Genomic DNA, 15,261 nt, shown 5'->3' with positions numbered 1-15,261 from the left:
GCTTGATACTGTAGTGCCAGTAGTCTGAGACACGGTTGTACCTTCTGTGCTGGTCACTGGCGAGGTTGTACTTTGAATTGTGCCTGTTGTTGTATCGACTGTAGTGCCAGTAGTCTGTGAGACAGTTGTACCTTCGGTGCTTGAAACGGTAGTGCCAGAAGTTTGAGACACGGTTGTACCTGCGGTGCTGGTCACAGGCGAGGTGGTAGTTGCAATTGTGCCTGTCGTTGTCTCAGCTGTAGTTCCAGTAGTCTGTGAGACAGTGGTACCGTCGGTGCTTGATACTGTAGTGCCAGTAGTCTGAGACACGGTTGTACCTTCTGTGCTGGTCACTGGCGAGGTTGTACTTTGAATTGTGCCTGTTGTTGTATCGACTGTAGTGCCAGTAGTCTGTGAGACAGTTGTACCTTCGGTGCTTGAAACGGTAGTGCCTGAAGTTTGAGACACGGTTGTTCCTTCGGTGCTGGTCACAGGCGAGGTGGTAGTTGCAAGTGTGCCTGTCGTTGTCTCAGCACTAGTTCCAGTAGTCTGTGAGACAGTTGTACCTTCGGTGCTGGATTCGGTAGTGCCAGAATTTTGAGACACGGTTGTTCCTTCGGTGCTGGTCACAGGCGAGGTGGTAGTTGCAATTGTGCCTGTCGTTGTCTCAGCTGTAGTTCCAGTAGTTTGTGAGACAGTGGTACCTTCGGTGCTTGATACTGTAGTGCCAGTAGTCTGAGACACGGTTGTACCTTCTGTGCTGGTCATTGGCGAGGTTGTACTTTGAATTGTGCCTGTTGTTGTATCGACTGTAGTGCCAGTAGTCTGTGAGACAGTTGTACCTTCGGTGCTTGAAACGGTAGTGCCTGAAGTTTGAGACACGGTTGTTCCTTCGGTGCTGGTCACAGGCGAGGTGGTAGTTGCAATTGTGCCAGTCGTTGTCTCAGCTGTAGTTCCAGTAGTTTGTGAGACAGTGGTACCTTCTGTGCTTGATACTGTAGTGCCAGTAGTCTGAGACACGGTTGTACCTTCTGTGCTGGTCACTGGCGAGGTTGTACTTTGAATTGTGCCTGTTGTTGTATCGACTGTAGTGCCAGTAGTCTGTGAGACAGTTGTACCTTCGGTGCTTGAAACGGTAGTGCCAGAAGTTTGAGACACGGTTGTACCTGCGGTGCTGGTCACAGGCGAGGTGGTAGTTGCAATTGTGCCTGTCGTTGTCTCAGCTGTAGTTCCAGTAGTCTGTGAGACAGTGGTACCGTCGGTGCTTGATACTGTAGTGCCAGTAGTCTGAGACACGGTTGTACCTTCTGTGCTGGTCACTGGCGAGGTTGTACTTTGAATTGTGCCTGTTGTTGTATCGACTGTAGTGCCAGTAGTCTGTGAGACAGTTGTACCTTCGGTGCTTGAAACGGTAGTGCCTGAAGTTTGAGACACGGTTGTTCCTTCGGTGCTGGTCACAGGCGAGGTGGTAGTTGCAAGTGTGCCTGTCGTTGTCTCAGCACTAGTTCCAGTAGTCTGTGAGACAGTTGTACCTTCGGTGCTGGATTCGGTAGTGCCAGAATTTTGAGACACGGTTGTTCCTTCGGTGCTGGTCACAGGCGAGGTGGTAGTTGCAATTGTGCCTGTCGTTGTCTCAGCTGTAGTTCCAGTAGTTTGTGAGACAGTGGTACCTTCGGTGCTTGATACTGTAGTGCCAGTAGTCTGAGACATGGTTGTACCTTCTGTGCTGGTCATTGGCGAGGTTGTACTTTGAATTGTGCCTGTTGTTGTATCGACTGTAGTGCCAGTAGTCTGTGAGACAGTTGTACCTTCGGTGCTTGAAACGGTAGTGCCTGAAGTTTGAGACACGGTTGTTCCTTCGGTGCTGGTCACAGGCGAGGTGGTAGTTGCAAGTGTGCCTGTCGTTGTCTCAGCTCTAGTTCCAGTAGTCTGTGAGACAGTTGTACCTTCGGTGCTGGAAACGGTAGTGCCAGAAGTTTGAGACACGGTTGTTCCTTCGGTGCTGGTCACAGGCGAGGTGGTAGTTGCAATTGTGCCTGTCGTTGTCTCAGCTGTAGTTCCAGTAGTTTGTGAGACAGTGGTACCGTCGGTGCTTGATACTGTAGTGCCAGTAGTCTGAGACACGGTTGTACCTTCTGTACTGGTCACTTGCGAGGTTGTACTTTGAATTTTGCCTGTTGTTGTATCGACTGTAGTGCCAGTAGTCTGTGAGACAGTTGTACCTTCGGTGCTTGAAACGGTAGTGCCAGAAGTTTGAGACACGGTTGTTCCTTCGGTGCTGGTCACAGGCGAGGTGGTAGTTGCAATTGTGCCTGTCGTTGTCTCAGCTCTAGTTCCAGTAGTCTGTGAGACAGTTGTTCCTTCGGTGCTGGAAACGGTAGTGCCAGAAGTTTGAGACACGGTTGTTCCTTCGGTGCTGGTCACAGGCGAGGTGGTAGTTGCAATTGTGCCAGTCGTTGTCTCAGCTGTAATTCCAGTAGTTTGTGAGACAGTGGTACCTTCGGTGCTTGATACTGTAGTGCCAGTAGTCTGAGACACGGTTGTACCTTCTGTGCTGGTCACTGGCGAGGTTGTACTTTGAATTGTGCCTGTTGTTGTATCGACTGTAGTGCCAGTAGTCTGTGAGACAGTTGTACCTTCGGTGCTTGAAACGGTAGTGCCAGAAGTTTGAGACACGGTTGTACCTGCGGTGCTGGTCACAGGCGAGGAGGTAGTTGCAATTGTGCCTGTCGTTGTCTCAGCTGTAGTTCCAGTAGTCTGTGAGACAGTTGTACCTTCGGTGCTTGAAACGGTAGTGCCAGAAGTTTGAGACACGGTTGTTCCTTCGGTGCTGGTCACAGGCGAGGTGGTAGTTGCAATTGTGCCTGTCGTTGTCTCAGCTCTAGTTCCAGTAGTCTGTGAGACAGTTGTACCTTCGGTGCTGGAAACGGTAGTGCCAGAAGTTTGAGACACGGTTGTTCCTTCGGTGCTGGTCACAGGCGAGGTGGTAGTTGCAATTGTGCCTGTCGTTGTCTCAGCTGTAGTTCCAGTAGTTTGTGAGACAGTGGTACCTTCGGTGCTTGATACTGTAGTGCCAGTAGTCTGAGACACGGTTGTACCTTCTGTGCTGGTCACTGGCGAGGTTGTACTTTGAATTGTGCCTGTTGTTGTATCGACTGTAGTGCCAGTAGTCTGTGAGACAGTTGTTCCTTCTGTGCTTGAAACGGTAGTGCCAGAAGTTTGAAACACAGTTGTACCTGTGGTGCTTGTCACAGGCGAGGTGGTAGTTGCAATTGTGCCTGTCGTTGTCTCAGCTGTAGTTCCAGTAGTCTGTGAGACAGTTGTGCCTTCGGTGCTTGAAACGGTAGTGCCAGAAGTTTGAGACACGGTTGTTCCTTCTGTGCTGGTCACAGGCGAGGTGGTAGTTGCAATTGTGCCTGTCGTTGTCTCGGGTGTAGTTCCAGTAGTCTGTGAGACAGTTGTACCTTCGGTGCTGGAAACGGTAGTGCCAGAAGTTTGAGACACGGTTGTTCCTTCGGTGCTGGTCATTGGCGAGGTTGTACTTTGAATTGTGCCTGTTGTTGTATCGACTGTAGTGCCAGTAGTCTGTGAGACAGTTGTTCCTTCGGTGCTGGAAACGGTAGTGCCAGAAGTTTGAGACACGGTTGTTCCTTCGGTGCTGGTCACAGGCGAGGTGGCAGTTGCAATTGTGCCAGTCGTTGTCTCAGCTGTAGTTCCAGTAGTTTGTGAGACAGTGGTACCTTCTGTGCTTGATACTGTAGTGCCAGTAGTCTGAGACACGGTTGTAACTTCGGTGCTTGAAACGGTAGTGCCAGAAGTTTGAGACACGGTTGTTCCTTCGGTGCTGGTCACAGGCGAGGTGGTAGTTGCAATTGTGCCTGTCGTTGTCTCAGCTGTAGTTCCAGTAGTTTGTGAGACAGTGGTACCGTCGGTGCTTGATACTGTAGTGCCAGTAGTCTGAGACACGGTTGTACCTTCTGTACTGGTCACTTGCGAGGTTGTACTTTGAATTTTGCCTGTTGTTGTATCGACTGTAGTGCCAGTAGTCTGTGAGACAGTTGTACCTTCGGTGCTTGAAACGGTAGTGCCAGAAGTTTGAGACACGGTTGTTCCTTCGGTGCTGGTCACAGGCGAGGTGGTAGTTGCAATTGTGCCTGTCGTTGTCTCAGCTCTAGTTCCAGTAGTCTGTGAGACAGTTGTTCCTTCGGTGCTGGAAACGGTAGTGCCAGAAGTTTGAGACACGGTTGTTCCTTCGGTGCTGGTCACAGGCGAGGTGGTAGTTGCAATTGTGCCAGTCGTTGTCTCAGCTGTAATTCCAGTAGTTTGTGAGACAGTGGTACCTTCGGTGCTTGATACTGTAGTGCCAGTAGTCTGAGACACGGTTGTACCTTCTGTGCTGGTCACTGGCGAGGTTGTACTTTGAATTGTGCCTGTTGTTGTATCGACTGTAGTGCCAGTAGTCTGTGAGACAGTTGTACCTTCGGTGCTTGAAACGGTAGTGCCAGAAGTATGAGACACGGTTGTACCTGCGGTGCTGGTCACAGGCGAGGAGGTAGTTGCAATTGTGCCTGTCGTTGTCTCAGCTGTAGTTCCAGTAGTCTGTGAGACAGTTGTACCTTCGGTGCTTGAAACGGTAGTGCCAGAAGTTTGAGACACGGTTGTTCCTTCGGTGCTGGTCACAGGCGAGGTGGTAGTTGCAATTGTGCCTGTCGTTGTCTCAGCTCTAGTTCCAGTAGTCTGTGAGACAGTTGTACCTTCGGTGCTGGAAACGGTAGTGCCAGAAGTTTGAGACACGGTTGTTCCTTCGGTGCTGGTCACAGGCGAGGTGGTAGTTGCAATTGTGCCTGTCGTTGTCTCAGCTGTAGTTCCAGTAGTTTGTGAGACAGTGGTACCTTCGGTGCTTGATACTGTAGTGCCAGTAGTCTGAGACACGGTTGTACCTTCTGTGCTGGTCACTGGCGAGGTTGTACTTTGAATTGTGCCTGTTGTTGTATCGACTGTAGTGCCAGTAGTCTGTGAGACAGTTGTTCCTTCTGTGCTTGAAACGGTAGTGCCAGAAGTTTGAAACACAGTTGTACCTGTGGTGCTTGTCACAGGCGAGGTGGTAGTTGCAATTGTGCCTGTCGTTGTCTCAGCTGTAGTTCCAGTAGTCTGTGAGACAGTTGTGCCTTCGGTGCTTGAAACGGTAGTGCCAGAAGTTTGAGACACGGTTGTTCCTTCTGTGCTGGTCACAGGCGAGGTGGTAGTTGCAATTGTGCCTGTCGTTGTCTCGGGTGTAGTTCCAGTAGTTTGTGAGACAGTGGTACCTTCGGTGCTTGATACTGTAGTGCCAGTAGTCTGAGACACGGTTGTACCTTCTGTGCTGGTCATTGGCGAGGTTGTACTTTGAATTGTGCCTGTTGTTGTATCGACTGTAGTGCCAGTAGTCTGTGAGACAGTTGTTCCTTCGGTGCTGGAAACGGTAGTGCCAGAAGTTTGAGACACGGTTGTTCCTTCGGTGCTGGTCACAGGCGAGGTGGCAGTTGCAATTGTGCCAGTCGTTGTCTCAGCTGTAGTTCCAGTAGTTTGTGAGACAGTGGTACCTTCTGTGCTTGATACTGTAGTGCCAGTAGTCTGAGACACGGTTGTACCTTCTGTGCTGGTCACTGGCGAGGTTGTACTTTGAATTGTGCCTGTTGTTGTATCGACTGTAGTGCCAGTAGTCTGTGAGACAGTTGTACCTTCGGTGCTTGAAACGGTAGTGCCAGAAGTTTGAGACACGGTTGTACCTGCGGTGCTGGTCACAGGCGAGGTGGTAGTTGCAATTGTGCCTGTCGTTGTCTCAGCTGTAGTTCCAGTAGTCTGTGAGACAGTGGTACCGTCGGTGCTTGATACTGTAGTGCCAGTAGTCTGAGACACGGTTGTACCTTCTGTGCTGGTCACTGGCGAGGTTATACTTTGAATTGTGCCTGTTGTTGTATCGACTGTAGTGCCAGTAGTCTGTGAGACAGTTGTACCTTCGGTGCTTGAAACGGTAGTGCCTGAAGTTTGAGACACGGTTGTACCTGCGGTGCTGGTCACAGGCGAGGTGGTAGTTGCAATTGTGCCTGTCGTTGTCTCAGCTGTAGTTCCAGTAGTCTGTGAGACAGTGGTACCTTCTGTGCTTGATACTGTAGTGCCAGTAGTCTGAGACACGGTTGTACCTTCTGTGCTGGTCACTGGCGAGGTTGTACTTTGAATTGTGCCTGTTGTTGTATCGACTGTAGTGCCAGTAGTCTGTGAGACAGTTGTACCTTCGGTGCTTGAAACGGTAGTGCCTGAAGTTTGAGACACGGTTGTTCCTTCGGTGCTGGTCACAGGCGAGGTGGTAGTTGCAAGTGTGCCTGTCGTTGTCTCAGCTCTAGTTCCAGTAGTCTGTGAGACAGTTGTACCTTCGGTGCTGGAATCGGTAGTGCCAGAATTTTGAGACACGGTTGTTCCTTCGGTGCTGGTCACAGGCGAGGTGGTAGTTGCAATTGTGCCTGTCGTTGTCTCAGCTGTAGTTCCAGTAGTTTGTGAGACAGTTGAACCTTCGGTGCTTGATACTGTAGTGTCAGTAGTCTGAGACACGGTTGTACCTTCTGTGCTGGTCATTGGCGAGGTTGTAATTTGAATTGTGCCTGTTGTTGTATCGACTGTAGTGCCAGTAGTCTGTGAGACAGTTGTTCCTTCGGTGCTTGAAACGGTAGTGCCAGAAGTTTGAGACACGGTTGTTCCTTCGGTGCTGGTCACAGGCGCGGTGCTAGTTGCAATTGTGCCTGTCGTTGTCTCAGCTCTAGTTCCAGTAGTCTGTGAGACAGTTGTACCTTCGGTGCTGGAAACGGTAGTGCCAGAAGTTTGAGACACGGTTGTTCCTTCGGTGCTGGTCACAGGCGAGGTGGTAGTTGCAATTGTGCCTGTCGTTGTCTCAGCTGTAGTTCCAGTAGTTTGTGAGACAGTTGTACCTTCGGTGCTTGATAATATAGTGCCAGTAGTCTGAGAGACGGTTGTACCTTCTGTGCTGGTCACTGGCGTGGTTGTACTTTGAATTTTGCCTGTTGTTGTATCGACTGTAGTGCCATTAGTCTGAGACACGGTTGTACCTTCTGTGCTGGTCACTGGCGAGGTTGTACTTTGAATTGTGCCTGTTGTTGTATCGACTGTTGTGCCAGTAGTCTGTGAGACAGTGGTACCTGTGGTACTTGATAAAGTGGTGTCTGTATTTTGCGGGTCGGTGGTACCTTTATTGCTGGTTACTTGCGAGTTTGTAGTGGCCACTGTGTCTGTTGTCTTAGCTGTAGTGCCATTAGATTGAGAAACAGTGGTATCTTTTAAAACGAGAAAGGTGCATTTTTTTTTATTCTTTCATTAAAAATAGTATGTGTAAATATACATTCCTGCGTAGATACCAGATACAAAGAATAATATTTTTGTGTGTATATAGTGACGGTGTATAGGAATAATACATATATGTGTATAGTGCAGTTCAAATGTTATATATATATAAATTATTAGACGTAAAATTCATTAATGCTCAAACTTTAAGTGTTGACCTTATCAATGATACCAGTCGTATAATTTAGTACGCACGATACCAGCCTTATAATTTAGTACGCATGAGACCATTCGTATAATTTAGTACCCATGATACCAGTTGTATAATTTAGTACGCATGATACTAGTCGTATAATTTAGTACGCACGATACCAGTCGTATAAATTAGTACGCATGATACCAGTCTTATAATTTAGTTCGCACGATACCAGCCTTGTAATTTAGTACGCAAGATACCAGTCGTATAATTTAGTACGCACGATACCAGCCTTATAATTTAGTACGCAAGATACCAGTCGTATAATTTAGTACGCACGATACCAGTCGCATAATTTAGTACGCAAGATACCAGTTGTATAATTTAGTACGCACGATACCAGTCGTATAATTTAGTACGCATGACGAGTGTTTTGTCTACATAAAACTCATAAATTTCGCCAGAATCAAAACTTAGAAAATCAAGTTAATTATGAAGTTGGATTTGAAGAACGCTGAAACCTCCTTTTTAAAAAAAAAGAGTGTCCTACCTCTGGCTGATGCTATCATTACTTTCGGTAGAATAATCTTTATGCTTTCTTTTTGGCTCATATTTTGGTAATCTTTTTACAGAAATGTTTGTTTGTTCGATTTATAATTGTGATGTTAAAAGAAAAAGGTAACGCAGAGAAAAACGAAACTGCAAAGACTTTTATGTATCAAATGTTCACGTTGACCATTGCATTATAGAGAAAACTTATATCTTTGCAAGAACACGAGGAGAATATTTTCGAACTATATTTCCCTACTGTTGATCTCTCTAAGCGGTGTTAACATGTATATTTTATATAATTTATATCTATGCCATACTCAAAGTACATAATTTTTACATAAATGAACAAGACCCTACCTGTTGTTGTACCATCAACTGTTATCTTCGTTGAACCTATAAAACGCATGTTGTGTTTCTTAAAATAAACAGCCTGACAATACTTGTATTTTAGAATTACATAATGTAATAATTTCTCATACTGTTTATGAAGTCTTTACACTAAATCTGTTGGATGTGCATTGATTGATAAATAAATCTTAGAAAAAAATGATTTATTTATAAGTTGTTATTTTGCTTTGATTTGGCATTGTGTGAGAACTACTGATCACTACTGGTAGATCAGTACGTTGCGTATTTTCTCCTTTTTGTTTTGTCTTTATGTTAGTTTATTTTATTTTGTGTCACGTGCTGTGTCTATTTGATAATTCAATAAAATAAAATTGAGAATCAAACCCTTTCCAGCAGATTTTAAGTCTTTCGTTATGCTATTGCACCACAGTGCCAGGCTAATGAATTTGGTTTTAACCTTTTGAAATATATGAATCATGCTATCAATGTGACATTATCATTTTGAAGTATGATGACCACGATGACCCTTTGTCTTGGTATTAATAATGGGTTAACGAAACTTGTTGCTTTTACGGGCTCAGATGCTTCCAGAATATATGGTCATTTAAGGAGACAGAGTAATATAAGCAAAATTTGCGTGTTTCTGAATCAGAAGGGTCACTATGAAAATGTATATACTTTATGATATATTGGTTTCGTTGCATTATTAATATCGTATACACTAATTAATGTTTTGATGCGCAAAATGATTACTCGGCACGGATAGTTTGATTTATCCATTGTTATCAGAAAAAAAAAACACTCAATTTCAACGTTAACGACAGATTTATGAGTAAGAGTGTGAACCTCGAAGTCTCGTCTTATGCTTTTATATCGAACATCTCTGTGCAAAAGATTTTCAATTTTTTTCCCAAAAAATATTCTCACTTATGAAATGGTGGACGCTCTCTTTCTTTCGCTCAACATCTTTTGAAAACCTTCTCTGTTAAGCGCATTTTATTATATAAGTGATAAGGTACAGCGAGAATTAACGAGACATTTAATTCATCAATATTTGTAAATTTACAATTTCGGGTTCGTGCAATATTTTTATTCTGTTTTACCGAAAATGTATGTTTTCTAACATGTGGGAACACGTGTATTCAATGCAATTTATGATTATGATCTTAAAAAATCGACACATTTTTTTTAAATATTAAAAACAACACCCTACCTGTTGTTGTTACTCCATTTGTTGTTGTTGAACCTATAAAAAGCAGTTGTGTGTGTTAGCTTAAACAAACATGGGCCCTTTATAGCTTGCTTTTCGGTGTGAGCCAACGCTCCGTGTTGAAGGCAGTACTTTGACCTGTACTGGTTTACTTTTACAAATTATGATTTGAATGGAGAGTTGTCTCATTGGCACTCATACCACATCATCTAATATCAACATAGATTGCCTGATCAAAGAACTTCACAACAAATCTGGACATTACTATTATACACGTCCGATATTATTTACAAACGAGCAATATTTTTAATCACTTATCCGCCCTTCACTCCTTCTGTATTTAATCTTAAATTCAAAGGTTTGGAATGTCAACATAAAACTAAAAAAGAATAGAATATTGGGGGTTTAAAATACAGAAGCCTTAAATAGACCATCCAAAAGATGCAGTTTTTAAATCGGAAATCTAAGCTTTCTAACATGATCGTACAGGTATTATCATATGTATATTCCATACGAATTATTTTGATACAATTAAGGTGGTATCCAACACCTTGACTAAAATTAATTTGGTTCGTTTAATTTTCATACAGTTTTGACAAAATATTTAATTTGACCCTTTGAGAAATATATAAAAAATTCAAAAAACTTGAACCAATCACTTTCTCGTAAAAAAAAAATGGCTGGATATATAGCGCTGCAGTTTGACAAACACCAATTTTGATCATTGAGAAGCTTAATATTTCCTTAACAATACAATGTGATTAAAACTTTTAGCTGCTTTTACAGATTTATCTCCCTGTAGTGTTAGATATCACCTTAAAAGATCGACTGAAAAGACCTTACCTGTTGTTCCGTCAGTTATCGTCGTTGAACCTATAAAAATCAGGGGTTTTTGGTTAGTTTAAACAAGCATGAATCCATATATAAGTGCGAATTTGCAGATAATACATATGCGGCAATTATCATACCTTCCGTCCGACATCATATTTTGACAATCGGTCTCGGAAAAAACATATTTATTTTCTTCTTGTTACTTTTTTAGAGGAATCGTAGCCAGTGCCCTAGTTTACATTTTTTGTTGTTTTGTGTGCTGTTGTTTGTCTGTTTGTCTTTTTATTTTTTTAGCCATGGCGTTGTCAGTTATTTCATAAGTTTGATTGTCTCTCTATTATATTTCGCATTTCTTACTAAATAAAATATATACAAAGAGCATTGTATTTCGGATTTTAAACTCATAGGAGATATCAAAACATAAATATTGGATCCGGTTTGTTTTTTTCAAAATATTCCAAGGAATTATTATGTTTGTAATCATTTCACAAATTGTAATTTAGTTTATCAACTTTTAACTAAAAAGTTCTGTCTTTTGTTTTTTATGTTGTGTATTGTGTAAGTTAGTTAGTCTATTCATCGTTTTGCAATTTTTGCAATTGCATTGTCAGCTGCTTCGACATATGATTTTGAATATCCCTTTGGTATATTTTGCCTCTCTCTCAAAGAGGTGAGTGTATATCATTTCATGGATAAGAGATATTGTGTTGATAATTATCTGTGTCATTTTAAAAACTTTTTCTGTCTTCTTGGAATTGAACTGTCAACCGACATGAACAATGTAGTCTATCGTATAAACGTCTGCAAGTACCAGTAGTTTGAGGAAAAGTTGTACCTTCAGTACTTGGTACGGTTGTTCCAGAAATCTGAGTCGTAGTTGCAGCTCTGCCTGTTGTTGTCTCAGCTGAAGTACCAGTAGTTTGAGGAAAAGTTGTACCTTCAGTACTTGGTACTGTTGTTCCAGAAATCTGAGTCGTAGTTGCAGCTCTACCTGTTGTTGTCTCAGCTGAAGTGCCAGTTGTTTGAGAAACAGTTGTAACTTCAGTGCTTGTCACCGGCGAGATGGTAGTTGCAATTGTGCCAGTGGTTGTATCAGCTGTTGTTACAGTAGTTTGTGAGACAGTTGTACCTTCGGTGCTTGTCACCGGCGAGAAGGTAGTTGCAATTGTGCCTGTCGTTGTCTCAGCTATTGTTTCAGTAGTCTGCGAGATAGTTGTACCTTCGGTGCTTGATACAGTTGTCCCAGTAGTCTGAGACTTCGTTGTACCTTCGGTGCTTCTCACTTGCGAGGTCGTAGTTGCAACTGTGCCTGTTGTTGTTTCAACTGAAGTGCCAGTAGTTTGAGAAACAGTTGTACCTTCAGTGCTTGGTTTTGTTGTACCTGAAGTTTGAGTTGTAGTTGCATCTGTGCCTGTTGTTGTCTCAGCTGAAGTGCCAGTTGTTTGAAAAACAGTTGTACCTTCAATGCTTGTCACGGGCAAGATGGTAGTTGCAATTGTGCCAGTAGTTCTCTTAGTGGTTTCAGTAGTCTGCGAGGCAGTTGTACCTTCGGTGCTTGATACAGTTGTCCCAGTAGTTTGAGACGTCGTTGTACCTTCGGTGCTGGTCACTGGCGAGGTGGTGGATGCAATTGTGCCTGTTGTTGTTTCAGCTGACGTGCCAGAAGTTTGAGAAACTGTTGTACCTTTATTACTTGTAACCGGCGAGATGGTAGTTGCAATTGTGCCAGTGGTTGTCGTGGCTGTTGTTTCAGTAGCCTGCGAGACAGTTGTACCTTCAGGGCTTGAAACAATTGTCCTAGTAGTCTGTGACGTCGTTGTACCTTCGGTGCTGGTAACTGGCAAGTTTGTGGTTGCAATTGTACCAGTTGTTTTCTCAGCTGTAGTACCAGTAGTTTTAGAAACAGTTGTACCTTCAGTGCTTGGTACTGTAGTTCCAGAAGTCTGAGTCGTAGTTGCAACTGTGCCTGTTGTTGTCTCACCTTGAGTGCCAGTTGTTTGAGAAATAGTTGTATCTTTAGTGCTTGTCACCGGCGAGATGGTAGTTGCAATTGTGCCAGTAGTTGTCTCAGCGGTTTCAGTAGTCTGCGAGACAGTTGTACCTTCGGTGCTTGATACAGTTGTCCCAGTAGTCTGAGACGTCGTTGTACCTCCGGTGCCTGTCACTGGCGAGGTTGTGGTTTCAACTGTGCCAGTTGTTGTCTCAGCTGTAGTACCAGTAGTTTGAGAAACAGTTGTACCTTCAGTACTCGGTACGGTTGTTCCCGAAGTCTGAGTTATAGTTGCATCTCTGCCTGTTGTTGTCTCAGCTGAAGTGCCAGTAGTTTGAGAAACAGTTGTACCTTCAGAGCTTGTAACCGGCGAGATGGTAGTTGCAATTGTGCCAGTGGTTGTCTCGGCTGTTGTTTCAGTAGTCTGAGAAACAGTTGTACCTTCAGTGCTTGATACAATTGTCCTAGTAGTCTGTAACGTCGTTGTACCTTCGTTGCTGGTCTTTGGCGAGGTGGTGGATGCAACTGTGCCAGTTGTTGTCTCAGCTGTAGTACCAGTAGTTTGAGAAACTGTTGTACCTTCAGTACTTGGTACGGTTGTTCCCGAAGTCTGAGTTGTAGTTGCATCTGTGCCTGTTGTTGTCTCAGCTGAAGTGCCAGTAGTTTGAGAAACAGTTGTACCTTCAGAGCTTTTAACCGGCGATATGGTAGTTTCAATTGTGCCAGTGGGTGTCTCGGCTGTTGTTTCAGTACTCTGCGAGACAGTTGTACCATCTCTGCTTGATACAGTTGTCCCAGTAGTCTGAGACGTCGTTGTACCTTCGGTGCTGGTCACTGGCGAGGTGGTGGATGCAACTGTGCCAGTTGTTGTCTCAGCTGTAGTACCAGTAGTTTGAGAAACTGTTGTACCTTCAGTACTCGGTACGGTTGTTCCCGTAGTCTGAGTTGGAGTTGCATCTGTGCCTGTTGTTGTCTCAGCTGAAGTGCCAGTAGTTTGAGAAACAGTTGTACCTTCAGAGCTTGTAACCGGCGAGATGGTAGTTGCAATTGTGCCAGTGGTTGTCTCGGCTGTTGTTTCAGTAGTCTGCGAGACAGTTGTACCATCGCTGCTTGATACAGTTGTCCTAGTAGTCTGTGACGTCGTTGTACCTTCGGTGCTGGTCACTGGCGAGGTGGTGGATGCAACTGTGCCAGTTGGTGTCTCAGCTGTTGTACCAGTATTTTGAGAAACTGTTGTACCTTCAGTACTTGGCACGGTGGTTCCCGAAGTCTGAGTTGTAGTTGCATCTGTGCCTGTTGTTGTCTCAGCTGAAGTGCCAGTAGTTTGAGAAACAGTTGTACCTTCAGAGCTTGTAACCGGCGAGATGGTAGTTGCAATTGTGCCAGTGGTTGTCTCGGCTGTTGTTTCAGTAGTCTGCGAGACAGTTGTACCATCGCTGCTTGATACAGTTGTCCCAGTAGTCTGAGACGTCGTTGTACCTTCGGTGCTGGTCACTGGCGAGGTGGTGGATGCAACTGTGCCAGTTGTTGTCTCAGCTGTAGTACCAGTAGTTTGAGAAACTGTTGTACCTTCAGTACTTGGTACGGTTGTTCCCGAAGTCTGACTTGTAGTTGCATCTGTGCCTGTTGTTGTCTCAACTGAAGTACCAGTAGTTTGAGAAACAGTTGTACCTTCAGAGCTTGTAACCGGCGAGATGGTAGTTGCAATTGTGCCAGTGGTTGTCTCGGCTTTTTTTTCAGTAGTCTGCGAGACAGTTGTACCTTCAGTGCTTGATACAATTGTCCTAGTAGTCTGTGACGTCGTTGTACCTTCGGTGCTGGTCACTGGCGAGGTTTTGGTTGCAACTGTGCCAGTTGTGGTCTCAGCTGTAGTACCAGTAGTTTGAGAAACAGTTGTACCTTCAGAGCTTGTAACCGGCGAGATGGTAGATGCAATTGTGCCAGTGGTTGTGTCGGCTGTTGTTTCAGTAGTCTGCGAGACAGTTGTACCTTCAGTGCTTGATACAGTTGTCCCAGTAGTCTGAGACGTCGTTGTACCTTCGGTGCTGGTCACTGGCGAGGTGGTGGATGCAACTGTGCCAGTTGTTGTCTCAGCTGTAGTACCAGTAGTTTGAGAAACTGTTGTACCTTCAGTTCTTGGTACGGTTGTTCCCGAAGTCTGAGTTGTAGTTGCATCTGTGCCTGTTGTTGTCTCAGCTGAAGTGCCAGTAGTTTGAGAAACAGTTGTACCTTCAGAGCTTGTAACCGGCGAGATGGTAGTTGCAATTGTGCCAGTGGTTGTCTCGGCTGTTGTTTCAGTAGTCTGCGAGACAGTTGTACCTTCAGTGCTTGATACAATTGTCCTAGTAGTCTGTGACGTCGTTGTACCTTCGGTGCTGGTCACTGGCGAGGTGGTGGATGCAACTGTGCCAGTTGTTGTCTCAGCTGTAGTACCAGTATTTTGAGAAACTGTTGTACCTTCAGTACTTGGTACGGTTGTTCCCGAAGTCTGAGTTGTAGTTGCATCTGTGCCTGTTGTTGTCTCAGCTGAAGTGCCAGTAGTTTGAGAAACAGTTGTACCTTCAGAGCTTGTAACCGGCGAGATGGTAGTTGCAATTGTGCCAGTGGTTGTCTTGGCTGTTGTTTCAGTAGTCTGCGAGACAGTTGTACCTTCGGTGCTTGATACAGTTGTCCCAGTAGTCTGCGAAGTCGTTATACCTTCGCTGATGGTCACTGGCGAGGTGGTGGATGCAACTGTGCCAGTTGTTGTCTCAGCTGTAGTACCAGTAGTTTGAGAAACTGTTGTACCTTCAGTACTTGGTACGGTTGTTCCCGAAGTCTGAG

The 15,261-nt window shown here is 44.7% G+C and overlaps 1 protein-coding gene across 1 annotated transcript in view; it reads right to left on the bottom strand.

The window, feature by feature from the left end:
- LOC134687828 (mucin-2-like) overlaps positions 1 to 15,261 on the bottom strand; it is a 58,401-nt gene that overhangs the window by 29,626 nt on the left and 13,514 nt on the right. The window contains exons 6-10 of the mRNA XM_063548287.1: positions 10,461 to 10,490; positions 9,621 to 9,653; positions 7,234 to 7,304; positions 4,501 to 4,560; positions 3,087 to 3,303 (exon numbers count right to left, since the gene is read on the bottom strand). Coding sequence (XP_063404357.1) covers positions 3,087 to 3,303; positions 4,501 to 4,560; positions 7,234 to 7,304; positions 9,621 to 9,653; positions 10,461 to 10,490 — 411 coding nt within the window. The remainder of the gene's footprint in view (positions 1 to 3,086; positions 3,304 to 4,500; positions 4,561 to 7,233; positions 7,305 to 9,620; positions 9,654 to 10,460; positions 10,491 to 15,261) is intronic.

This window comes from Mytilus trossulus, chromosome 10 (assembly GCF_036588685.1).
Source record: "Mytilus trossulus isolate FHL-02 chromosome 10, PNRI_Mtr1.1.1.hap1, whole genome shotgun sequence".
Classification (NCBI taxonomy): domain Eukaryota; kingdom Metazoa; phylum Mollusca; class Bivalvia; order Mytilida; family Mytilidae; genus Mytilus; species Mytilus trossulus.
The sequence above is the reverse complement of the archived record's forward strand: the minus strand, read 5'-3'. Positions and strand labels throughout refer to the sequence as shown.